Source organism: Osmerus eperlanus, chromosome 10 (genome assembly GCF_963692335.1).
Source record: "Osmerus eperlanus chromosome 10, fOsmEpe2.1, whole genome shotgun sequence".
NCBI classification, from domain to species: domain Eukaryota; kingdom Metazoa; phylum Chordata; class Actinopteri; order Osmeriformes; family Osmeridae; genus Osmerus; species Osmerus eperlanus.
Window position 1 is genome coordinate 6,555,337 of NC_085027.1, and position 20,901 is coordinate 6,576,237.

General features: G+C 46.0%; 2 protein-coding genes across 2 annotated transcripts; both read right to left on the reverse strand.

The window, feature by feature from the left end:
• Positions 1-828: 828 nt before the first annotated feature.
• On the reverse strand, positions 829-4,649 carry si:ch1073-459b3.2 (growth arrest-specific protein 1). The gene has a single exon (XM_062471534.1). It carries the CDS (start codon positions 3,494-3,496, stop codon positions 2,744-2,746), a length of 753 nt encoding a protein of 250 aa, XP_062327518.1. The 5' UTR covers positions 3,497-4,649; the 3' UTR covers positions 829-2,743.
• An 879-nt stretch (positions 4,650-5,528) lies between these two features.
• cplx3b (complexin 3b) lies at positions 5,529-10,547 on the reverse strand. The gene is made up of 3 exons (XM_062471189.1): positions 10,008-10,547; positions 7,366-7,453; positions 5,529-7,026 (listed from the first exon to the last, which is right to left on the reverse strand). Exons 1-3 carry the CDS (start codon positions 10,160-10,162, stop codon positions 6,802-6,804), a joined length of 468 nt encoding a protein of 155 aa, XP_062327173.1. The 5' UTR covers positions 10,163-10,547; the 3' UTR covers positions 5,529-6,801.
• Between the last annotated feature and the right edge of the window lie 10,354 nt (positions 10,548-20,901).

The window sequence follows — 20,901 nt, forward strand, 5'->3', positions numbered from 1 at the left end:
GCTCCCCCCGTTTTTGTGTCAACCTATACAGCATTGTTGTTTTAATTGGCAGACATTTTACTGCAGCTTCTTCCAGAGCACTTGCAGCCTTTCCACCTCTCCTGGGTCACACGCTCAGAGTCAATGGGATGGTGGTGGAGCTGCATTGACTTCAGCTTTAGTTCTAAAGAGGGGTTGTGTGTTCTGTGTGTGTTATTGGGGGGGTGGGGGTATCCTCAAGGAACTGTCAACCCTCGACACCCGGATAGGATAGGTTGCCACCATGAATGAAACATTCTACAGATGGGGTGACAACACTGACAAAACTAGCCCATAAATCCTTGTATCTTGGTTGTCACTGCTAATGGGGGAAGGAGGGAGAGGGAGGAGAGTGCAGGGCAGAGGTTTGTTTCAGAGAAACGTTGAATAAAGATAATTTAGAAAATGGGCTCCAGCACACTGCAGCCTCTGTAAACCCCACCCCCCACTCACCCAAGGCTCCCCTACTTGTGTTTGTTTTGATTTTGTTCCCAGAAGCTGAGTGGAAGGGTTGGGGTTTTTTGGGGGGGCGGGGAGGGGGTGACTGTGTTGGAGAACTTTTGAGATGCATGGCAGTGGTTAGACATATTGGTCAGAGTGAAGCCAAACTCAACTAAGAAGCAGGATGCCAAGAACCACACCCTTTACTTTCAAATCTGCTTAGGTTAAATCATGTTTTTCCAAAAGTAATACAAGTCTCAATTCACATTGTTTGAATAGTTGAATAAAATAGTGTGTTATCAGGTATGAGGTATCTAATGACGTGAATACATACGGAAGTAAATAAAATAACTTACAAGTTGTTTGTACTTAAGATTTTAATTTATGAGGGTACTTAGAAAGTCATTCGCAAGGACTTGGTGAACATTATATGCAAGTGAAGCTCTTAAATACTAGTAAGAGTCAACTGTGACACTGACTTCTATTTACATACAAATATGTGGGTATCGTTTACTGCGTCTGTCTCTCTAAAAACACTGAGTGCTGGGAAAGGTAACTTAAACCTAGAATTTGTCAACCGTGCACAGTTCTGCCCTTTCAGTCAAATTAAGACGTATTGTGTAGCGAGACACTTAAAATTCCTTCCCAGGTTTCAGTTACACAGTGCTTAATCCCTAAAGTATTCCACAATGAGGGCATTATGAGAACTACACACACACCAGTCAGAAGGTTACCTCAGCAGATGTTGATGTCTATCCATTCCCTGTGGTCTTTAAGTATCATTTATCTCACAACCAGATTTATGCAGAGTATGTAATTTCAAGTAAACACTCCCATTTGAAATGTTGGAAGACTTGGTAGTAAGGCTTTATCAAGTTACCAAGGAATTGGTTTGTGTTTTGTTGTAAATAGTATATCATTTGGTTCACCTGTTCTAAATGAAGCATACATTACTTTAAAAGAGTTGTATTATAAATGTATTATACATTGCCTTTATTATATGCAAGTCTCTTGTTATTTTTTGTAATTCAAACACTTGTTGAGATGAACAATCAACATACCTTTACAATTGAAGACAATGTAAGATACTGCCATTGATTTCATGAGTGGACTATGGGATTGACTGAGACGTCAAAATATTTGCGCTTTAGTCCACAGCATTCTTCCACACTATCTTTGCATTTATTACTTAAAATTTGTAGGTAAAACATATATTCGTCATTGAGATTTTATAATTTAACATACACTGACAGAACTACTACATTTCATAACTGACCGACAGCTACGTGATAGGTCAAATAACACTGACGAAGACATTCATTACAAAAACAAAGATTAGTTTGAAAAACCTTCAAGTTGCGTACTGCAAAGACAACACATGAACGATTGAAAAGACAAAACGGAGCATTATAAAGAAAAAAAATGAACATACACATTTTTTTACTCTGAATTATTCTGTCCAGTAAGGAATCTGTTGATAATAATTTATATTATCCAGCATGTATACTTTACTCAAGTTTTGTGATGTATTTCAAGGACAAATATAATTCAGTCAAGTCTTCATAAGAATGCGTCTCCTTCATATATCCACATAAGTCTGTCATGAATTCACATTCACCTTATGGTTATGAGTGAAAAAAGAGGGATAGCTGTTTTTTGGAGGGGGTGGAGGGCTCTATGGAGACCTTCCATATAAAACAATCCTGGATGAGGGATGGGTCATGGGTAGGGGACCAGGGGGGCGTCTTAAGAGGCACTTCAGTTAAATTAACTACTTGATCCCAAACCCTTGTGTGTCTCCTGGAGGTTCCCACCAAATATTTGAAGTGTGATGGCTTCAACAATGCAGAGGACCCTGGAACTGAAGGGAGAGCAAACAGAGACTGGACCGGTCCAATGTTTATCTTTAGTCTTAATAGAGCCACACTCCAAGGACCATTGAGACGAAACAAAACAAATAGAGTGTTGTAAAGGGAACCCTCAAGTTTAATAGGTGTAATGTTTCCCAAAAAGGAGTCAAGTTGGGTTCACTTCCCCTCAAACAACCGTCCAAAGAAATATTTAGACATATTGGTGGACGATTTTATGTTGAACTATTATCTTGAGGGTTCAAAGTTCACACTTTGATTCTAACCATGCCCTGTTATGTGGGCTGCACACCATGATTGAGGCTCAAATCAGTCAGCAAAATTCCACCAAAATGGAGACTGGCAAAGAGTCACTGGTCTTTATGGTGTACAAAAACCTGTTTGCTCTACTTGGAAGCAGCACTTTCACCCCGGTCTCAATATAGTATCCGTGCTAGAGTAAAGTACACCAGGCCCATGGAGATAGACAATTTGGAAGCAGAGTCTTTCTCGTATTGCTCAATTTCCTCTCTACCAAGTTTTGTATCATAGTCTTCATCTTCATACACATCGTCCTTATCAGCTTGGTCTGAAATGACGCTGTGGTCTCCAATGGAGCAAAGTTTGCTCATGTTCTCCTTCACAACTTCACAGAATGGCCGCTCAACGCCGTCACACACGCAGCGGTTGAGGAGCATGCCATTTGGTATGAAGAGCATCTGTTGAATGGTGGCCTTGCACTTTGACGAGCATTTCCTGCCATTGAACAGTTGTCCACAGTATGACAAGTAGGCAGTTAGGGAGGTGTGGCAGCTGCTGTCCTCCTCACACCGCTGACGGGCCTCTGTGCATCCGATCCCACCAGCATCCCCTGGATACCTCCGGGGAAGGCACGGCTCGATCGCCCTCTTCGTGTTGATGCACTCGGCGTCCTGTCCACAGTCGCAGGTCTCCAGGTCTGGCCCGCTACGAGTGTAATTCAGTCGTATCAGAGCGTTGATGCAGTGGCTGGGGCATTGTCTCCGGGCCCCTCGAAGGTTTCCTTCGCACGCGGCTACATACTGACTGTATGCAAGCTCACATTCGGGCTCGTCGTGGCATCGGAACAAAGCTTGCCAACATATTAACTGGGCATCTAGTACTACAAACACCCACAACAGTAGCACCACAGCGCTATGCCAACTCTTCATACTTGATTAGAAGTTTAGTTCGGCGAAACGCACCTATTTCTCCAGGTCGAACAGGGCATTAGATTGGTTAAAAAGTAATTTGACTTAAACTAAAAAACACATTCGAGTGGCGTGATCATAGTGATATAAATGTATAGGTTAGCAAATATACTTTGTCCAAGCCGTAGATAGATGCTGTACAGTTGGTTAGGCGCTGACAGAAACCTGCATCAGCCCAACTGTCTGAAAAGTATGAGAAACAATGTTGCAATCCTTAGCATTGAAACAGCGCCACTTAGAATCTACCGTTTCCACGACAGACGTATTCTTATTCCATAAATGTGGTGTCGATGAAGAAAACAAGAGAACAAACACATGCAAGCCTCGGCTGTTGCCTAAATTGTGACGCATTCTATCCCAAAAGTTTCTGTCGTATAGTTTGCCTTGGATTGGCATGCACGTCGTGTTAGCATTCGTTTTCAAAACATCTTCAACTTCGGTGCATGTCTTGTTTTTGTGTATTCCATATCCTGCTTTAGTTGAATTACGGCTCCACTGTCGTATTTTCTCCCGCTATGTGTCTTTGTCCCTCTCATGCAGTTACGCTTCACGCTTCGTTAAACATTTCTCCACAACTCCCCTCCTCCTACCGAAAAGAAAGGAAAGTTTTCCTTCCCCCCTCTCCCATTTACAATTCTGGTCAACGATTGGTCGTCATTGAGGAGTCAGTCTGGGACTCATTTCTATAGCAACGTAGTTTTTGGCAATCTTCATGGCATATACAGGATAAATAAAATGTTTATAAATTTCATGAAACTCACGACCTGTGTGGTCTCTCTCTCTCCTATTACAAAACACGCCAAAGCTTGGGGAGGTGGTGGGGGCTCACGAGCCCCAGTGCAGTCGACAGAACGCATTCCATAGCTAGAACCTCACATCTGCAACCTACCGCTCCAATTTTAAGTGCAAAAAACAAATCTGTCCCCTTTTAATTAGGAACCGAGGAGAAAACCTCTATAAAAACCGTAGCACTGTGAGGGTTTCACCTAAAACTTTTACTAATTGTCGCGCGCAGTTTCTCCTCTCCCTCTTGTTCTTTATTCTAGTGAGTTTTTAAGCCTTGATTGATAGCAGAGAAAGGAAGAGAATGGTATTTTCTGGCCCGTTTCACCCCAATTGTGCAAGATTGGCCATGCAGTGGCCCAGTGTCTTTCTGGGCTGAAGATTGTTCACGCCCTGTAGCCTATCAATGGACAAGGGTTTCAGCATCAATATATTTTACAGCTCTCTCCTTTCACTCCGCACTTGAAAACTACCAATAGCTCAGGCTTCCCCGCTATTGAAATGGTAACTAACTTGATTTGAAAAAAACACCCGGGCTGTCTAGGTTTTTTTTCTCCAACAAAGTAGTCTAGTTCTCCTAGAACTCTGCTGGTCTTGGACATTAGGACCAGATGGCTGCATGACACAATAGCAAGTAACTGCAGGTTTCACTGTCATGTGGCTGGACACCTCCTAATAAATCATTGTAATGTCATGATGATGATAATGACACATTCCATGATAATGCCATGATATTAATGACAATGATTACAATCTAAACATTCAGTGGAATACAAATTATCATTGTAATTGCCATTCTTGTGTAAATAGCCACCAATCTCCAAATATATATATTTGTATATTATAATGACAATCATAATAGACATACCCATTATAGTAATGACCACATTCATAACCATACACTTTCTAAATATGGGCTGTATTTCAGTCACAACCAAGTTTTTATCAGCATAACTGTCTGATTTAGCTAAATCTGTAGCCTCAGAATGATGACAATTGCTGACTTCTTAAATCACTTTTTGTTAGACATCTATTATTTATGTCGCCACCTGGTGTTCAGAAACCCACTACCAGTCTCAATCAGGCCACTACGTGGCCACTACTCTGTGCTGAGCTTTCTTTCCCTGTATTTACAACCCCCACACCTGCTCAGACAAGACAGAAATACAACACAGAAACTTGAAGCACAATTCATAAAAAACTGTTTATTGAAGTTTCAACAGTCAGTCCAAAATCAATAAAATAAGGTTCATACAGCGCTGAACGACAACAATGATGCACTGTAAAATAAATTACAAAATAAAGAGGATGACGAAAACCATGTTCGTGTCTCATTCCTGAAATCACCATGGCCACCCTCATTTAGCTTTTGACAAGGCAACAAAAAAATGATATACTTCGGTGAACAACGTGATAAATCATTGACTCTTGACACACAAAGATAAGGTTAGTTGGCTCATTGAATTGTTGTGTATCTCATGTCTCTTTAAACACACATGGAAGCACACTGCAGTTATCAGGTCAAATAAGCCACAGGTGAAGGTAACTGTACTCCCATTCCACATGGCAAATACCGCAATCTACAAACGGGCTGTTTTAACTATCACACAACATGAACACTGGTAATGAACAATAGTGTAAACTGTAACACAGAATTGACAACCCCACTCCTGGCCTATCTTTACCTAATTTGACTTATAAGACAACAAGTCAGACAAATACCAAGTATATGTTCATACACAGGAGCGTGTGTTGCTTTACACTGTGTTCAGCACGCTCAGCCGAAGGATGACGTTTTAAAAAGACAGCACTTGACACATCATAGCAGCTACATGACACCAAACCACCAGCACAAAACGGCACCACTGAAATGGAGAGGACAAGGGGACCAAATGGAAATATGAGGACAGGTCAAAGGTCACTGTGTGTGGGTAGGCATGAGGATGTTCAGCTGAGACCTGGATACTGAATGAAAGCCTGTCAGGCTGACAGCACAAATACATTTATATGTAGCCTATATCTCAGAAACAACAAAAACCTAGTATCATACTGTATATGTTCTGAGAACATAGTTCTACAACATCTTACACAACCTCTAAAAATAGTCATATGGAATGCATGTGTTCCATTTTCTAAATGGTGGCAGTGTTGTTTTTGTAAGGGACTTTGGCATTCTATGTAAAGCATAATAAGAGGTTACACTGTTTAGGACTCTCTCCATATCTTGATCCCATTGGCCTGTAGACACAGCAAGACACACACATGTATATTTACTGTGCACCTATGTCTATGAGTGTGTGTTGTCGCTATTTAACATCAACACCCACAACTGCACATGTTCATGGAGCATACATCATGATGTCATAAATCATGTGAGGTACAGAGAAAATAGGGAGGGAGGGAGGGAGGAAGGAGGGCGGGAGGGTAGGAGGGAGGGAGGGAGGGAGGGGATGTAGGGGGATAGACCTGGCATCCCCATCACATCACATGAGATTGCACTTCTCGGCTGAGTTTTTCAGGTCCTCCAGCGTGGCTTGGGCCTTGTCCTTCAGCTGGTCTAAATCAACATTCTGGATGTTGGTCAGCTGACCCAGCACAGACTGTTTGCTCTCTTCCTCCTGGTTGTCCTCAGCGATCATCTTGGCCAGCTCTGTGGGCAGCTCCACGTCATCCCCCGCCTGCTGGATCTGGGTCTCGTCCAGCTCGTTCTGTCACACACACACACAACAAGTGAGTGCAAGAGCAGATCAACAGAGGGAAGATGATGGGATAGAGGCAGGGTAACAGAAATAAAGAACAAGTTCAAGTAGTACTCTAAATTCAAATACACATTCCAATGGTCAAAGGAAGTGGCACAATAACATCACATTATAACACATTTACATTTAATCATTTAACAGATGCTCTTATGTAGAGCGATTTACAGTAAGTACAGGGACATTCCCCCGAGGCAAGTAGGGTGACGTGCCACATGGCCGGGAATCGAACCTGCAACCTTCTGATTAATAGCCCGATTCCCTAACCGCTCAGCCATCTGACAAGTTTACCTTTGAGAGTCTGTATTTATCTCGGAAGTGACTTCTGACTGTTGCCCTCTCAGCCTTCTTCTGAGCAAAGCTAGCATCTCGTTCTTGTCTGGAAAAGGGAGAGATAATGTTGTTAGGTTATCTAATGGAATTTAATTAGATAGAATCATTTAAATAGTATATGAAAACAACATCAGGGTATTGTCCATACACAGATGTGGCAGAGACGTTTCCACCTTCTTAAAATAAAACATCCTTCATTCCAGTCTTCCTGTTGTAAGACCAAAACAATGTGCTAAAGTGTAACATTTGAAATGACCTTTTGTCATATTATTCATAAAGTTGTCATCAGACATGAGCATGATGTATTTGATTTAACCTGAATGCATCCTATCAAGACAAACCGGAAGGAGCCGGTGCTGACCAGCTCTGATCCGCTCTGCTTTGACTCCAGAGTCTAGGCCAACAGAAGGTGGATGAGCAGCAGCAGCACTCCAGGATAGAGAGTGAGGAAGGGTAGGAAGAAGAGAGATGGAGGGATTGAGTTAGAAAAAGAGAGGAAGAGGGGGAAAAGTGGAGTAGGAAAAGAGAATGAGATAAATGAGGGGCAAGTAAATGGGTTGGAGAAAAAGGAGCGGGAAGGATTGAAAAAGAAAGAGAAAGGGCGGAAAAGGAGGGCGAGAGAAAGTAAGGGATAGCGGGCTGTAGGAAGGCTGGGATCCTGATGAGACCCAGATGTTGTATGCGCCTCTTCTACACTGAGGGACCTCAGTCCTCCGGGACAGGGAGCGCTACTGAGTGACTGGCTGGCTAGTTTACTGACTGATTGACTGTCTGACTGAGAGGCTTGTTCCCTGACTGACTGTCTGACTAGCTAGCTACCACTAATCTACATCAGCAGCTGCCAACCCAAACAACCCATCCATGGGGGCGGGGATCACACCACTCTGTTAATATACATGAGCACACACACGCACGCACATCACCGCACACGCACATCACCGCACACGCACACACACACACGCACACACACACGCACATCACCGCACACACACACACGCACATCACCGCACACACACAGCTCCTGAACCCACTGCTTTGTACTATCATACATCATAAATTCTGGCAAACACCCTTACTGACAGTCCATGGCTGTAGCCAGAGGAACTGGGACAAACCCACTCTGAGATCCACCACAGGAAAACCCACCCTTACAGTTCATTGCTTGATATATTAGACAGGATTTCTCTCCGCAATTCTATCTCAAAATGTACCCTCTATTTTGGGTAATGATTGTCCTGGCGATGGCTAGTGTGATGGTTTACACTCATCTGATGATTTTGATTACAGCCAATACATGTCCCACATCATTTTTCCAATGAACATTGTGATGGACACATCCTTGATGCACACATAGTAGCGTCCAGTAGAGGGCAGTATTATTGCTGTACAGTTGCACCCTCCTGTGTTCTAGTCAACATGATGGAATTGCTCCCTTTTTTTCTTCATCATATTTCTATGAATTTAGGGGTATTTTTTGTGGTTCTCCTCTACCATCAATGACATTAACCATTCACAGAAACCAATTACACTGTAATAATATGATGAAAGTGACACACAATTACCAAAACATGTCAAAGCACAGACACTGTGAGCGAAGGTGACATTTGGTGACTAGTCTGATCGAATCAACTGCAGGGGGCTAAATAAAAATGTGACACAATGACACGCACAAGCTTTGTGGACTGAGAACCATACTGAGATTGTCTATATGAAGGGGCTTCCAGATCTTCCTAGTGAGATGTAGATGAGCATCCAAGCAAACATCCAATTCCTGAAGCAAACTCTTGCTGGTAGCCAATAGTAGAGATCTGATGGCATTGTGAGGACAAGTCTTGTGTTCTCCTCTCCCAAGGACATCAGAGAATCACACTAGCCATTGCATGAGCATGTCACAGTATTTCATGCTACTCCTCTCTCCCAATCCATTTTCTATTGAGCAATATGATTCTCTGATCTATGACCGCAGTCACATACAGCCACTCACACCCATTGAAGGTCAGTGCATGGGCGTATCGAGAGGGGGGTGGATGAGGATGGATTAGTGACATTGGGGGTGATGTTTTAAACCCCCAAACTACACTCCCACCCTACCCTCACCTTCCCAACCCCTAACCCACACCTCCTCCCAGGAGCATCCCCAGGGAGTCGCACAAACACATTAACCTAGCTCACCAAGGATATTACATATGATCACAAACACGATCATGGACCGGCTTCATACGTTGTTTTAAAGGCAAATCTTTTAACGAATACGATGCAAGCAAGATGACCTATGAATAATAGCCTACCTATACACAGCTAATTATAATCTAAACTGCTGCAAGTAAGATACATATAATAATGTGTACGCACACTTTTACTTGGCTCACTTGCTCCATCATTTGCAGAATTTAAGTAAGCTACATGAGTGAGAGAAGCAGCTGCAGTTAAACTCGCGCTGTTGATGGCACTGGCGCGTAAAGCATGGCGCACAGATGGCTGAAAAAAGCACGCGCTGTATATGCTCAGATGGGGAATTGACTTTAATGCGACCAATTTCAGCAGTAGCCTACCTTATTGACGTATTTCTCCCAATAAAATACATTAACATTTCGTCTTACTTTTCTTCTTCTAACTGTTGTTGATATTGTTCAAACTCCTCCTGGGTCATCCCGTTCGCCGCGGCGTCTGATTTCTCTGCTTCTGTTTTTTCTTCATTCCCCCCCGTGAGGTTTTTCAGCTGGCCTCCCACCATGTGCTTTACCATAAAAGCCATCTTTCTGCTTTCAAGAGACCACAGTACCTGGGTCGAAAATTGGATCTTTACGCGCTCTTGATTAGAGCGGAGTAGGCTAATTCAACGGTTATCTTCCGGAGAGTGTCAAACTGTCTGAAAGTATTCAATCTGTCGATAAAGTTATTTAAACGATACAAAACGTGTACAAAAAAATCTAAATGTTTTATTCCCAACGCTCCAGCGTCCCCTTACGATCTGGTAGAAAACGTGTTTCAGCACCAATGCCAAAGGACAGCTCCGCGCCGATGGGAAGGGTAGCAAGAAAGGACGAGGCTGCACAAATATGTGAGTCAACAAGTTTGACTCTCAACTCTACCAATCCTGCATTCCCTTCCTCAACCTCAACTCCCTCTGCCCAATCCCATAGACCGCTGGATTAAGTGTGCGCTAGCATGATGCGCCCAGACATCACACATGGGATCCCGTGATTCGCCGTTTAATTATAACTCAATATTGATTCAGACAAGCGCTGCTTTTATATTCAATATGGACTTCAGCAGGGACATATCCACTCTACGAGCCAGTCTTTGAACTCGTTTGGTGCCAGTATTTATCTTGATCTGTATGTTTTTGTGTCTGATGCATTTTTCACTGTAATTCTTCAGTAATTCACAGTGTCATTTCTAGTAATTACAGTAAAGCATAGCGCACTGGATTCATCCGTCAACCTCTTACACCTTCGTTTATTAAAATTATTTGTATTTGTTTTAATGTGGACAAGGGTATATTGGATTTCCTATAGTAGCCTACATATAAAAACTCGTCTCAAGTTGTCTGCCACTCAAAGAGGGAGCGCTCGCGCCGGCGGACTGGTGTGTAATTGCATTTTAAGGGAAGGCTGCACAAACCTCAATAAACAGTCGCCCACGCGCCTCCAACAACGGCTAGCCTCTCATGCTTATATTACCCACAGAGTCCGCTTGCTTTAAGCAGCTCACCCGCCCTTGAATTACAACAGTTTGATCCTTAACCTTCCCGTCATCCGTTGCGCCTATCCAAAGTATGGGGCTACATTAAGCATAGGCTATAGGAAATGGTGTCCCAACCAATAGACTAGAGAAATATGTCTATACCATGAAAAACATTTAACATTTGAATAATTTAGGTGAATATCTGCATGGCCAATGCTGACAACTTCCCTCTTACTTTTTTGCCCAAAAAGTACCATCACAACTCATGAAACCCCCTCAGTTACTATGTGAAAGCAGTATTTTAAGGGTACAATGGGAAGTCCAAGTCAGATGGATAGCCACTATGTTAGTTATATGGATATTCAGGGTTAGAAAAGGGCCGTACAGTTACAGAGACCCCTCTCTCTATTTTCATAATGAAAAGTAAAGAAACAGACGTTCTCAGGCAGCAGGAGCTGCATCCAAAGTCAACAGCATTAGTATCCTGACGTGAGCAGCATGCTCTGTTGGAGTGGCCTACTTTCCTGTGGGATCATTTCTCAGTGCTCTCTGTCACGGGCTTACCAGGGCCTACCTGGCTAGCTTCAAAGCCCCTCCACACTTTAAAGCTTGCTCTACATCAAATAAATTGAATTGTAACTTTGCTGAATGAGGATACGAATTAGGGTCTGGAGTGTTATCTATCTAATTTGATCTCCACTCCCATGAGGCCCGCTCTTGTATATTGGCTGTCTACAGAAACCTGTACAAATATCTTCATCATTGCAGTTAGACTGAAAGGGAAAACGGACGTCAAAATACAATAGGAAGACAATCATTAACTCCCTCCCCTCCCCCAATCTCTCTTTATCTCTCTATTTCTCCCTCCCTTCTTCTCTTTTTCTCTGTCTCTCGCTCCCTCCTTATATCTCTCCCGCTAACTCCCTCTGTCACCCCTCCCCCTCTATTTCTCTCTATCTATCTCTGAATCATCACCAACCTGCTCAGACGATCATTTTGAAAATATAAAATTATAATAAACTACTATCAAATTTTACGTAACGTAAAGCAGAAATGTACAATTGTGAAAAAACGGAAGCTTGAAGACTTCTTCATGTGTTACTGATTCCGACACTTCTTGTGCTCTGGGCAGTTCACATAAACAACACCACTCTGAAAATGACCATTGAGGCTAAATGCAGGAAACACACATGCTGCATGAATGAGTGCAAACCCCTTACACACCCTCATATATAATGAGCATGCATGGATGCACTCTTCACACACTAACCCCGACAGTGTGGGTATGGATGGGCAGAGAGGAGGGCACAGTTGGCCATACCTCAGTACGGCCCAGCCCAACCCAACCCAACCCATCTCGGTCCACTTCCGATTGGTCTGTTTGTGTGTCTCTGTGACAGTTGGTGCAGCAGCTGTGGAGCTACTTGGCCACATGAGTCAAGTCAGATGTGGAGCAGCTGTCAAGTATACTGTACTTCTGTAGGGGCTGTGTAAAGGAACAGAATATGAAGCTCTCGCCATGGCAGCTGATCTCCATGCACAGCTCTATCAGTCTGTCTGGAGGTCATGTTTGGCTGGGGTCCATGAATTCAGGGCTACTTGGGTGCAGACTGATGTGGAAGCCCTTGGAAACAGGTGAGGTTCAGGGTTTCACAGATGGAGGACAGAAGATAGAGTGAGCCCTGTCATCTCTGATCCACGGTGTCATTCTCAAGCCATGGATGGTGTCTGAGAGGCCCAGAATAGTTATACATGATACCGGTACTGTTCAACATTTTCTGAAAATAAAAGGTCTTTAGAGCATATGAATGTGTTACATTGAATGTGGCATTGTGTAAAAGGCTAGTGGCATGCACATTTGACACCCCTTAGGTCGTCCTCTAGGTGCTAAACTCCACTCTCAGCTTTGATGACAACTGTCTTCTCCACTAGCATCAGACACGTCATTATGTGGCTTTGGAGGGCAAGAACTCAAAATGGTGGACGGCGCTACCCGTTCCTCTAAAAGGGCTGCCTTGATCTGACATGACAGATTTGGTGCTTTCTGTGTAGATGAACACATGCTTTCCCCGTGTAAGTCAGGATGGATTACACACATTACCTTTCCTTCCAAGGAAGATTCAGATTTGGAAAAGGAAGAAGAGAACCCTGGTGTTGACACTGCTCTGCCTGTAGACACTGAGCATGCTCTTCCTGCTATGTGCTAGCAGGTTATATGGTAAATATGTGGAAGAGGAGCATAAGGTGTGTTACATAAGACAACACAGAACTGGTCCATACCAGTACGTTCACGCCATGTCTCCCCTCCTCTCGCTTTCCTTACAATCAAATCGCTCTCCCTCCTTCTCTCCCTCCTTCTTTCCCTCCGTCTCTCCCTCCTTCTCTCCCTCCTTCTCTCCCTCCTTCTCTCCCTCCTTCTCTCTCTCCTTCTCCCCCTCCTTCTCTCCCTCCTTCTCCCCTTCCTTCTCTCCCTCCTTCTCTCCCTCCTTCTTTCCCTCCTTCTCTCCCTCCTTCTCTCTCTCCTTCTCTCCCTCCTTCTCTCCCTCCTTCTCTCCCTCCTTCTCTCCCTCCTTCTCTCTCTCCTTCTCTCCCTCCTTCTCTCCCTCCTTCTCTCCCTCCTTCTCTCCCTCCTTCTCTCCCTCCTTCTCTCTCTCCTTATCCCGCCCTGTCTCTTGCCTGATGTCGAGTAGTAGCCTGAGAGTACTGGTACACAATAGGTCAGTGCTGGCTGTGGTCAAGTGGAATGCGATGAGCGGAAGACTCTTTTCATCTTAATGACTGCAAACAAACGGCAGTCAGAGGGTGAATGTAGAGAGAGAGGTTAAACAGGGCTGGCTGGGAAGGATGGGTGGAGGGGAAATGGGGTGAGTAGGAGAGGATTGGATTGGTGGGAATGCACGGGGCGAGAGGGAGAGAAAGTGAAGGTCAGAGGAGGAGAGCAAGGCCTTGAGCAGTCCTCGCATTAGCATAACTCTCCGGAGAAGGTTACCCAATTGTAGGAAAGCATTGCATATCTGTGTGCAACATCTATGGTTTAGATTACACTGAGTTTTGTACTGACAAACTATTCTGACACCAAGGAAAAACAAGATTCAGGGTCTTGGCACTGGCCCTGTTTGAGATGTAATCCCACATAAGCAGTATTACAGTGAAGTTGAACACTGGACTTATAATGGAACACATTGAGTTCAATGAAAATCGCCCATCCATCCACTTCTCCATCATCTCCATCTCTTGTGTGCTGTCATCTGGTCCCCACCCTCAGGCCCACCCCTAGAGGCTCTCCGTCTGCTTCCTGTGTCACCCGAGCCCCCCCCATCACCCTCTTATGTAAAAACTAGCCAGTGTGCAGTACGTGACCCCCCATGTCTGGCGACAATGGCCGCCCCTTTCCTTACCACTGCCCCCCCCGCTTACTCAAACTTGCATGCAGGGCTCCTGCTTCCTTCAAGTCTGTCACGAAGGCGGCGACTGTGCCTTCTACAAGTGACATGTTCCTCGCTTGAGTCATGGCAGAGCATCCACACATTCACACAGAGTCAGATGATACACACTGTTCAGGCATGCTTACATTATATGACAAGAGTGTCCTTAGATGGCAGCGTTGGCCCCCCCTCCCTCTGTACCTCGGCTTGGCCCACTCCAAGCACGAGACTTCCAGGATTAAACTAAAATAAAAGAGAGAGGAAGAGGGAGGAAAAAGCGAGAGATAGAGTGAGAAAGATAGGAAGAGGGGGAGAGAAAGAGAGATGGCCTTTGCCTTGGGTCTGAAAATAATTCCCTGTCTTTAGGAAACTCTGTCTCCTCTTCCTCTCTGCCACACTGACCCCTGAGCCCGCAGCCTCAACCAACTCTTAAATGGGGTGTGTTTGTAGTTGGAGCTAATATTGTGTGTGTGTGTGTGTGTGTGTGTGTGTGGGCATGTGTGTGTGCTTTGCTACACAACGACTGCTGCTCGTCCATTCACTGGGCTTAATTCTCTGGCTGAAATGCTAGGAGCACTCATGCTCACACACTCCCAGCGGACGCATTCAAACTGAGTGCAACTGAACTACCACAAACATTGGACCATGTGGAGTCTGCTTCATCAACATGTGAGGAAGGACTGGATACACACACACACACACACACTTACCTCTGATGACCTCATCTGATCTCTGTCCATGCTACGCCAGTGAGCGAGTGTCCTCAAATAGGTCACACACGCGCTCATGTGCATGCACATTCACACACGCACAGTCATTGACACACACACACATAAACACGCGCAAACATAAATGCTCACACACAAACCCTTGCTAGACAGAGTGTGTTTCTGAGTGAAAAGCAGTGGAGTCCTGCTTTGCCTCTCTGAGCCAGGGAGGCAGGATGAGAGTGTGCAGTGCTCAGCCGGGCGCCCTCATCCTGTCACTTCCAGCCCTCCTCCGCCTCCTCAGGTTCCTGGGCCTGGAGACACACACACGTGCACTCTCCCGCACACACGCACAAACATGCATGCAGGCCACGCGCACTGCGTGCATGCTCGCACACGCTTAAAAACAAATACACACATTTTCAAAATTCACACATGCACTTATGCGCACATGCATGCACACACGTGCAAGCACGTACGCACATGCATCCCAGCCAGTATGTACATACAGAGCAAAAGATCTCTTCCGCACTACTGTCGTCCACATCCAAAAGAAATGCTTCTGTCTAGGCTAGACATGGGTTCAATAGAGGAGGGGGGGATCAACCCGGATGATCTGGACTTCCTTATAACCTAAATCCTCCCTTCTCCCTTGGGGAGACGTCCTGCTCATGTCCATAACTGTAGCCTCCCTCCTCTCCTCCTTCTCTCCCTCTTCTGCTCCCTCCTCTTCCCACCTCCCTACGACCCCTCTTCGTGGGTCCCTCGCTTTCGAAACTCTTAATTTCAGTCCAATCAGAACGTGTACGCTAGGTGAAGGCTAGGTGAGCTCCAAACAGGTGTGTGTGTGTGTGTGGTGTCAGGACTGTATACAGAAGCCATCAAACTACCGGTTGTACTGGACAAGCTCTTGGATTTATGTGACAGGCTGCCTGGAGGAGTTAGCATCGTCGCCTGTGCGTCAGGTCACCAGCACTGTGATGAGTCGCCCGTCCCCGACACACACACATCACACGCACACACAGACACACGTGACCACCCACCTCCATCGGACTTCCGACACTTGGGAAAGAACACCATTGGCACAGCAGCCCAACACTACCTGCCACCTCCCCTCCCTACCCTACCCCCCCCCCCCCCCCAACCGCAACATCACATGCAACACCACTGTAGGAAGAAAATGTCCACGCACAGACCACCAACCACTCTGTTTCTCACCTGTATCAAGCCCAACCTGTCTCTCTGGAACTTCACAAACACCCAGATAAGAGTAAAAGCATTTTGATTGCCCGTGGTACCACATTTTCCTTTCTCCAACGCAATGGCCCTCCCCTCTATGGGACCCTGATGGTGGCCCTTCTCCACAATCCCCTACTTCTTCTGGCCCTCTGCCCGCCCCCGAGGTACCCTTTAAGGCGTCACACACACACACTAGCCAGGAAGCTGTCAGGGTGGGGATGATTGACAGGCTTCACAACCAATCTCATCACAGCTCTGTTAAGATGGCGCCTCCGCCACACGCTAGCACGTTTCTGTCACGCATGCCAAAGGTCCCGTCACTATCAGCCTCTCCAGGCTAGGAAAGGCTCTCTCTCCTACCATACCCCCCGCCCCCCTCCACCTCCCTGCACAATGCCAACACAAAGAGCACCCGTGATACGCAACTGTAGGGAAAGGTTTTTGTTAGCTTAACATCCTTCTCTTCCCAAGACTTTCGGCATTAGCTTTCCTGTGTTACAGTGAGTGGAGAGAAAGAGGGGAATACATGATTCAGGCACGTTCATATCCACCTATGTCTGCACAGGGTCCTAGGCTGCTGAATAATGTAACCTGAGGGTGTTTGCCTAGCTACCTATGAGAGACCAGGGGTCCTTTCTGTTAGCTGTCCCAAAGGTCACATGGTGTAGAAGCAGCAGCTTTACTTGAATACAATTCTCCCAAACTCTGTCTGTCACCCTGACATTGCATACTCACACACATACCCATAAATAAGCACAGACACAAACACATCTATACTTGAACCGGGAGCAGAACACTCCACAGAGTCTGCTGTGTTACACTATGCTAAGCTTAGCAGGCCACACACATAATGTACGCTGATGTACATCTGTATGATCAAATGTCTACACATTCTGCCCCCACTCCACTCCTCCCCTCTCTCCCAGTGTTTCATGAAGAACATGTCCTCACCAACAGCTTGCTGCGCTGAGGCTATGGGATTATATATGTCTCTCTGCATGTGAGTTGCCACAACGCATCATCTTAATGAATGTGAATGTGAATGTGCTTGGAGCCGCGAGTCATTCCTGCCCACGGACGCCACACAGGCTGTTACATCACTCTCTCTCTCTCTCTCTCTCTCTCTCTCTCTCTCTCTCTCTCTCTCTTTCCATCACACACATACACACTCAGACAGCTATTTTGGAAACATGTTTGTGTGTTTGTATGTGAGGATTCATCTCTCTAACCCCCCACCCCTCTCTGCACCCCTATCAGGGTTAAGACTGGCTCGTGTACAGAGCCATACTCTGACCTCTGGCTGCATCTGTCAGCACTGGTCTGAGGGCAGTGGGGGCGGTAGGGGCCCACTCTGACTCAGACTGTGCCTTCCCTAGGCTGGCACAGGGAGTGGGGTGGGGGAGGGGGTGTACAGTAGCCTTGGGCGGCCTCAGACTGTGGAACACTGAGACCCAGAGGGACCTGAGTGCACCAAGGTTCGCGTAGCCTTCATCTGCCACTAGTGATGGCTGAAATGTATTGTTAGCAAACACGGAGATATGCATGTATAGGTATGGTTGTTCAAAGACAGCTGCTAAACACGCACTCACACGTACACTCAAAGACAAACAAATAAGCACACAAACACGTTGTTTGGAGAGTATGACGTGCTTCTTCACACACAGACGGATGTTTAAATACAGGCTGTTATTTCAAATCTGGCAGGCATAACATGAACCTCTGGTGTTACTCACGGTTGGCCGCTGCCTTCCATGTGTCATGAATGTTTACAATCTTTTCTCCGCTGAGTCTGTATGTGGGATGCCCAAGGTACATTTCAAACAACAGCATCTACCACAATCCAAAAGAGGACATGCCATCATTTGGTCAATGACAACAGTCAATACAGCCTTATACAGTACAACACACATGGCATTTTCTTTTTCTACACTAGAATAATGAAAGAGAATAAAAAGTGAAAGTTACAGGCCAGTCACTTGATGAGATCAGCTTAAATAGGTATTTTTTCATGTTCGGTATGGTTGCGTCAAGAACAATGCAGGGTGTGAGGAGAGATATAGAAGCTGTCTGCTCAGAAAGCCAGTCATCAGACTGGTGCTCATGAAGGCAACGTGAGAAAACACACACAAACACACACAAACACACCTACACACACAAACAAGCCCAGGCTTGCTAATCCAGTCCTCAGTGTTAATGTCTCTGACTCATGCAGAGTCATTAAAGCATCTCCTTCCTCTGCCTGCGGCCCACTGCTACACCCGGCGACTCCTAAGCCCATCTCCTCCAGCACCAGTCATCCTCCTCCTCCACATCCTGCTCCACCTCAGTCTCTGACGGCTTTATCACTCCGTCGGCAGGGTCTGAACTGGAGGGCGATTTAGAGGGTAACAGGAACCGGGATATGAGGGTGGGGCGGGCGAGGAGGAGGGAGTGGGGGTGGGGAGGCGGGTTTGGGGAGGGAGCAATGGTGGTTCCTGCTCGGATAGATGTGTATTGGCACAGCCGCCACACCCCCCGTTCCATGCCTCTCAAACAGACAGACAGTGGGCAAGGGGCGGGAGCCTTGGAGTGGGAGGTGGGGGGGTTGGGGGATGGCGGTGGGTGGTGGGGAAATGTCACGGAGCCGAATGCAAATGTGGCCTGACAAGCGGTGCAGAAAACATGTTCTCTCTGACTCGGGCAACCTTGATATTTCACAAAGTCAAACGAACATGTCCCCGAGGGCTCCAAAAGGGTTATTTAAAGAGGGACCCTGAAATGTAACCCTGGTTGCGTCACTGGATAGTGTTTGTTCGGGCTGTTTTCGCCCTCGTTTCCTCCTCGCGCCCTATCCCTCACTTCATCCTCTCTTGTATCTGTCAATCCCTCCTTTCCACTCCCCCTATCTCCCCTTTTCCTCTCCTCTGTATCATTCGTTCTCTTCTCTCCTTTTCTGGGGCCGGGGAACAGCTCTGTTTGCAGGTCATCAGGAGTCCGGGATGAGGCAGGGCTGTTGACTCAGTCTCTGCCTCAGAGCTGCGCGCTGGTTCCTCTGCGTCACGTCATCCTGCCTCACGTCATCCTGCCTCAAGTTTGCCATGCTGAGCACCGATGACGCGCTGCTTGTCTGCGGCGCGCCACGGTCTCTTCAGTCCCTGATCCGCCATGCTCTGCGTCATCTCCTGAGCTATTTCACTGGGCTTCGCTGGTAGTACACGTGCACATACATAATGCATGGCCCTGGCTACATTATGTGTGATTCAGATCTCTCTTTGAATACCTTGTCAAGTCATTGATCCCAGTCACCCTATGCCGGGGTGACATTAAAGGCACGCCGCTTGCATGTGTATGAACCGTGGAAGGGCGGGTTGATGAAAAGCTGCTATTTCTGCAAGGTCACGTCGGGCTGGAAATCATACATGGCACAAACACAAGTCAGCCTGACACTGAATATAATTACTCTTAAATTTAGGGGTTAAGTCTTCCAGGGGATTCAAAAATTCTAAATACGTAGGTTTAATTTAGCAGCTGTGGCTGGCAGACTTACGGACACATACACACACACACTGGGGCCATACTGACACCCATGTCTGCAAAGCTAGTTCTGCTGTCTGCACGCATGGGCCCAAATAGAAGTTAATTGCAGTGGAGTCAACAGATGAAGCAACAACTTTATCGGGTGCTGCTGCTCACTGGACTGACAAGAGGGAAGAGTGTGTGTGTGTACACGTGTTGAAGGGGGAATTATCAGGAAGAGAAAAACAGATACAGAAATAAAGATGTGTGCGTGTTTGGGTGGGTGGGGGGTAGGGGTGGGGTTTCGAGACGAGGTTGCTGTTGGCCTTGTTAGCGCCCATCACCTCAACACCCCCTCCTGTCGCCAGAATCAACAAAAGAGCAGTGTGCAACGTCCTGTAGTGACTGGAATAATCACCTCTTGGACCGTGGGGTTGCCCATTTGTTCTGAAAACATCCCTCTAGTTGTGCACCACTTACAGCTCATCATCTTAACCCTTGTGCTGCCTTCGGGTCACATGACCCAAAGGTTCATAACAAACCATCGTTGTGTTTACCCAATACAAAAACAAATAAAATAATTTTATTTTAACCTTTGCAATGTGGGGGGTCTGAGACAGCCCAACGGTTAAAAGAAAATGCTTCACTTTGTTTTTGTATGCGGTAAAGTTGTCGCAATACGACCGTGGGTCACAATGACTGATGGGTCAGAATGACCCGAAGATAACACAAGGGTTAAGTTAACGTCACCAGTTATGCAGGTTGAAAAAGGGTTGATGCCTGGCTGTCATCTGGACTAGTGGATCAGGTGGCAAGCTGGACCGATTCCTTCATTGCTCACACCTGTCAACTCCCTTCAGATCACCAGGAGTTAGGGCCTTCCCACTCAGGACTGCTGACTTGGTACAGGCTATAAGTCTTCCGTACTCACAGCGTGACCA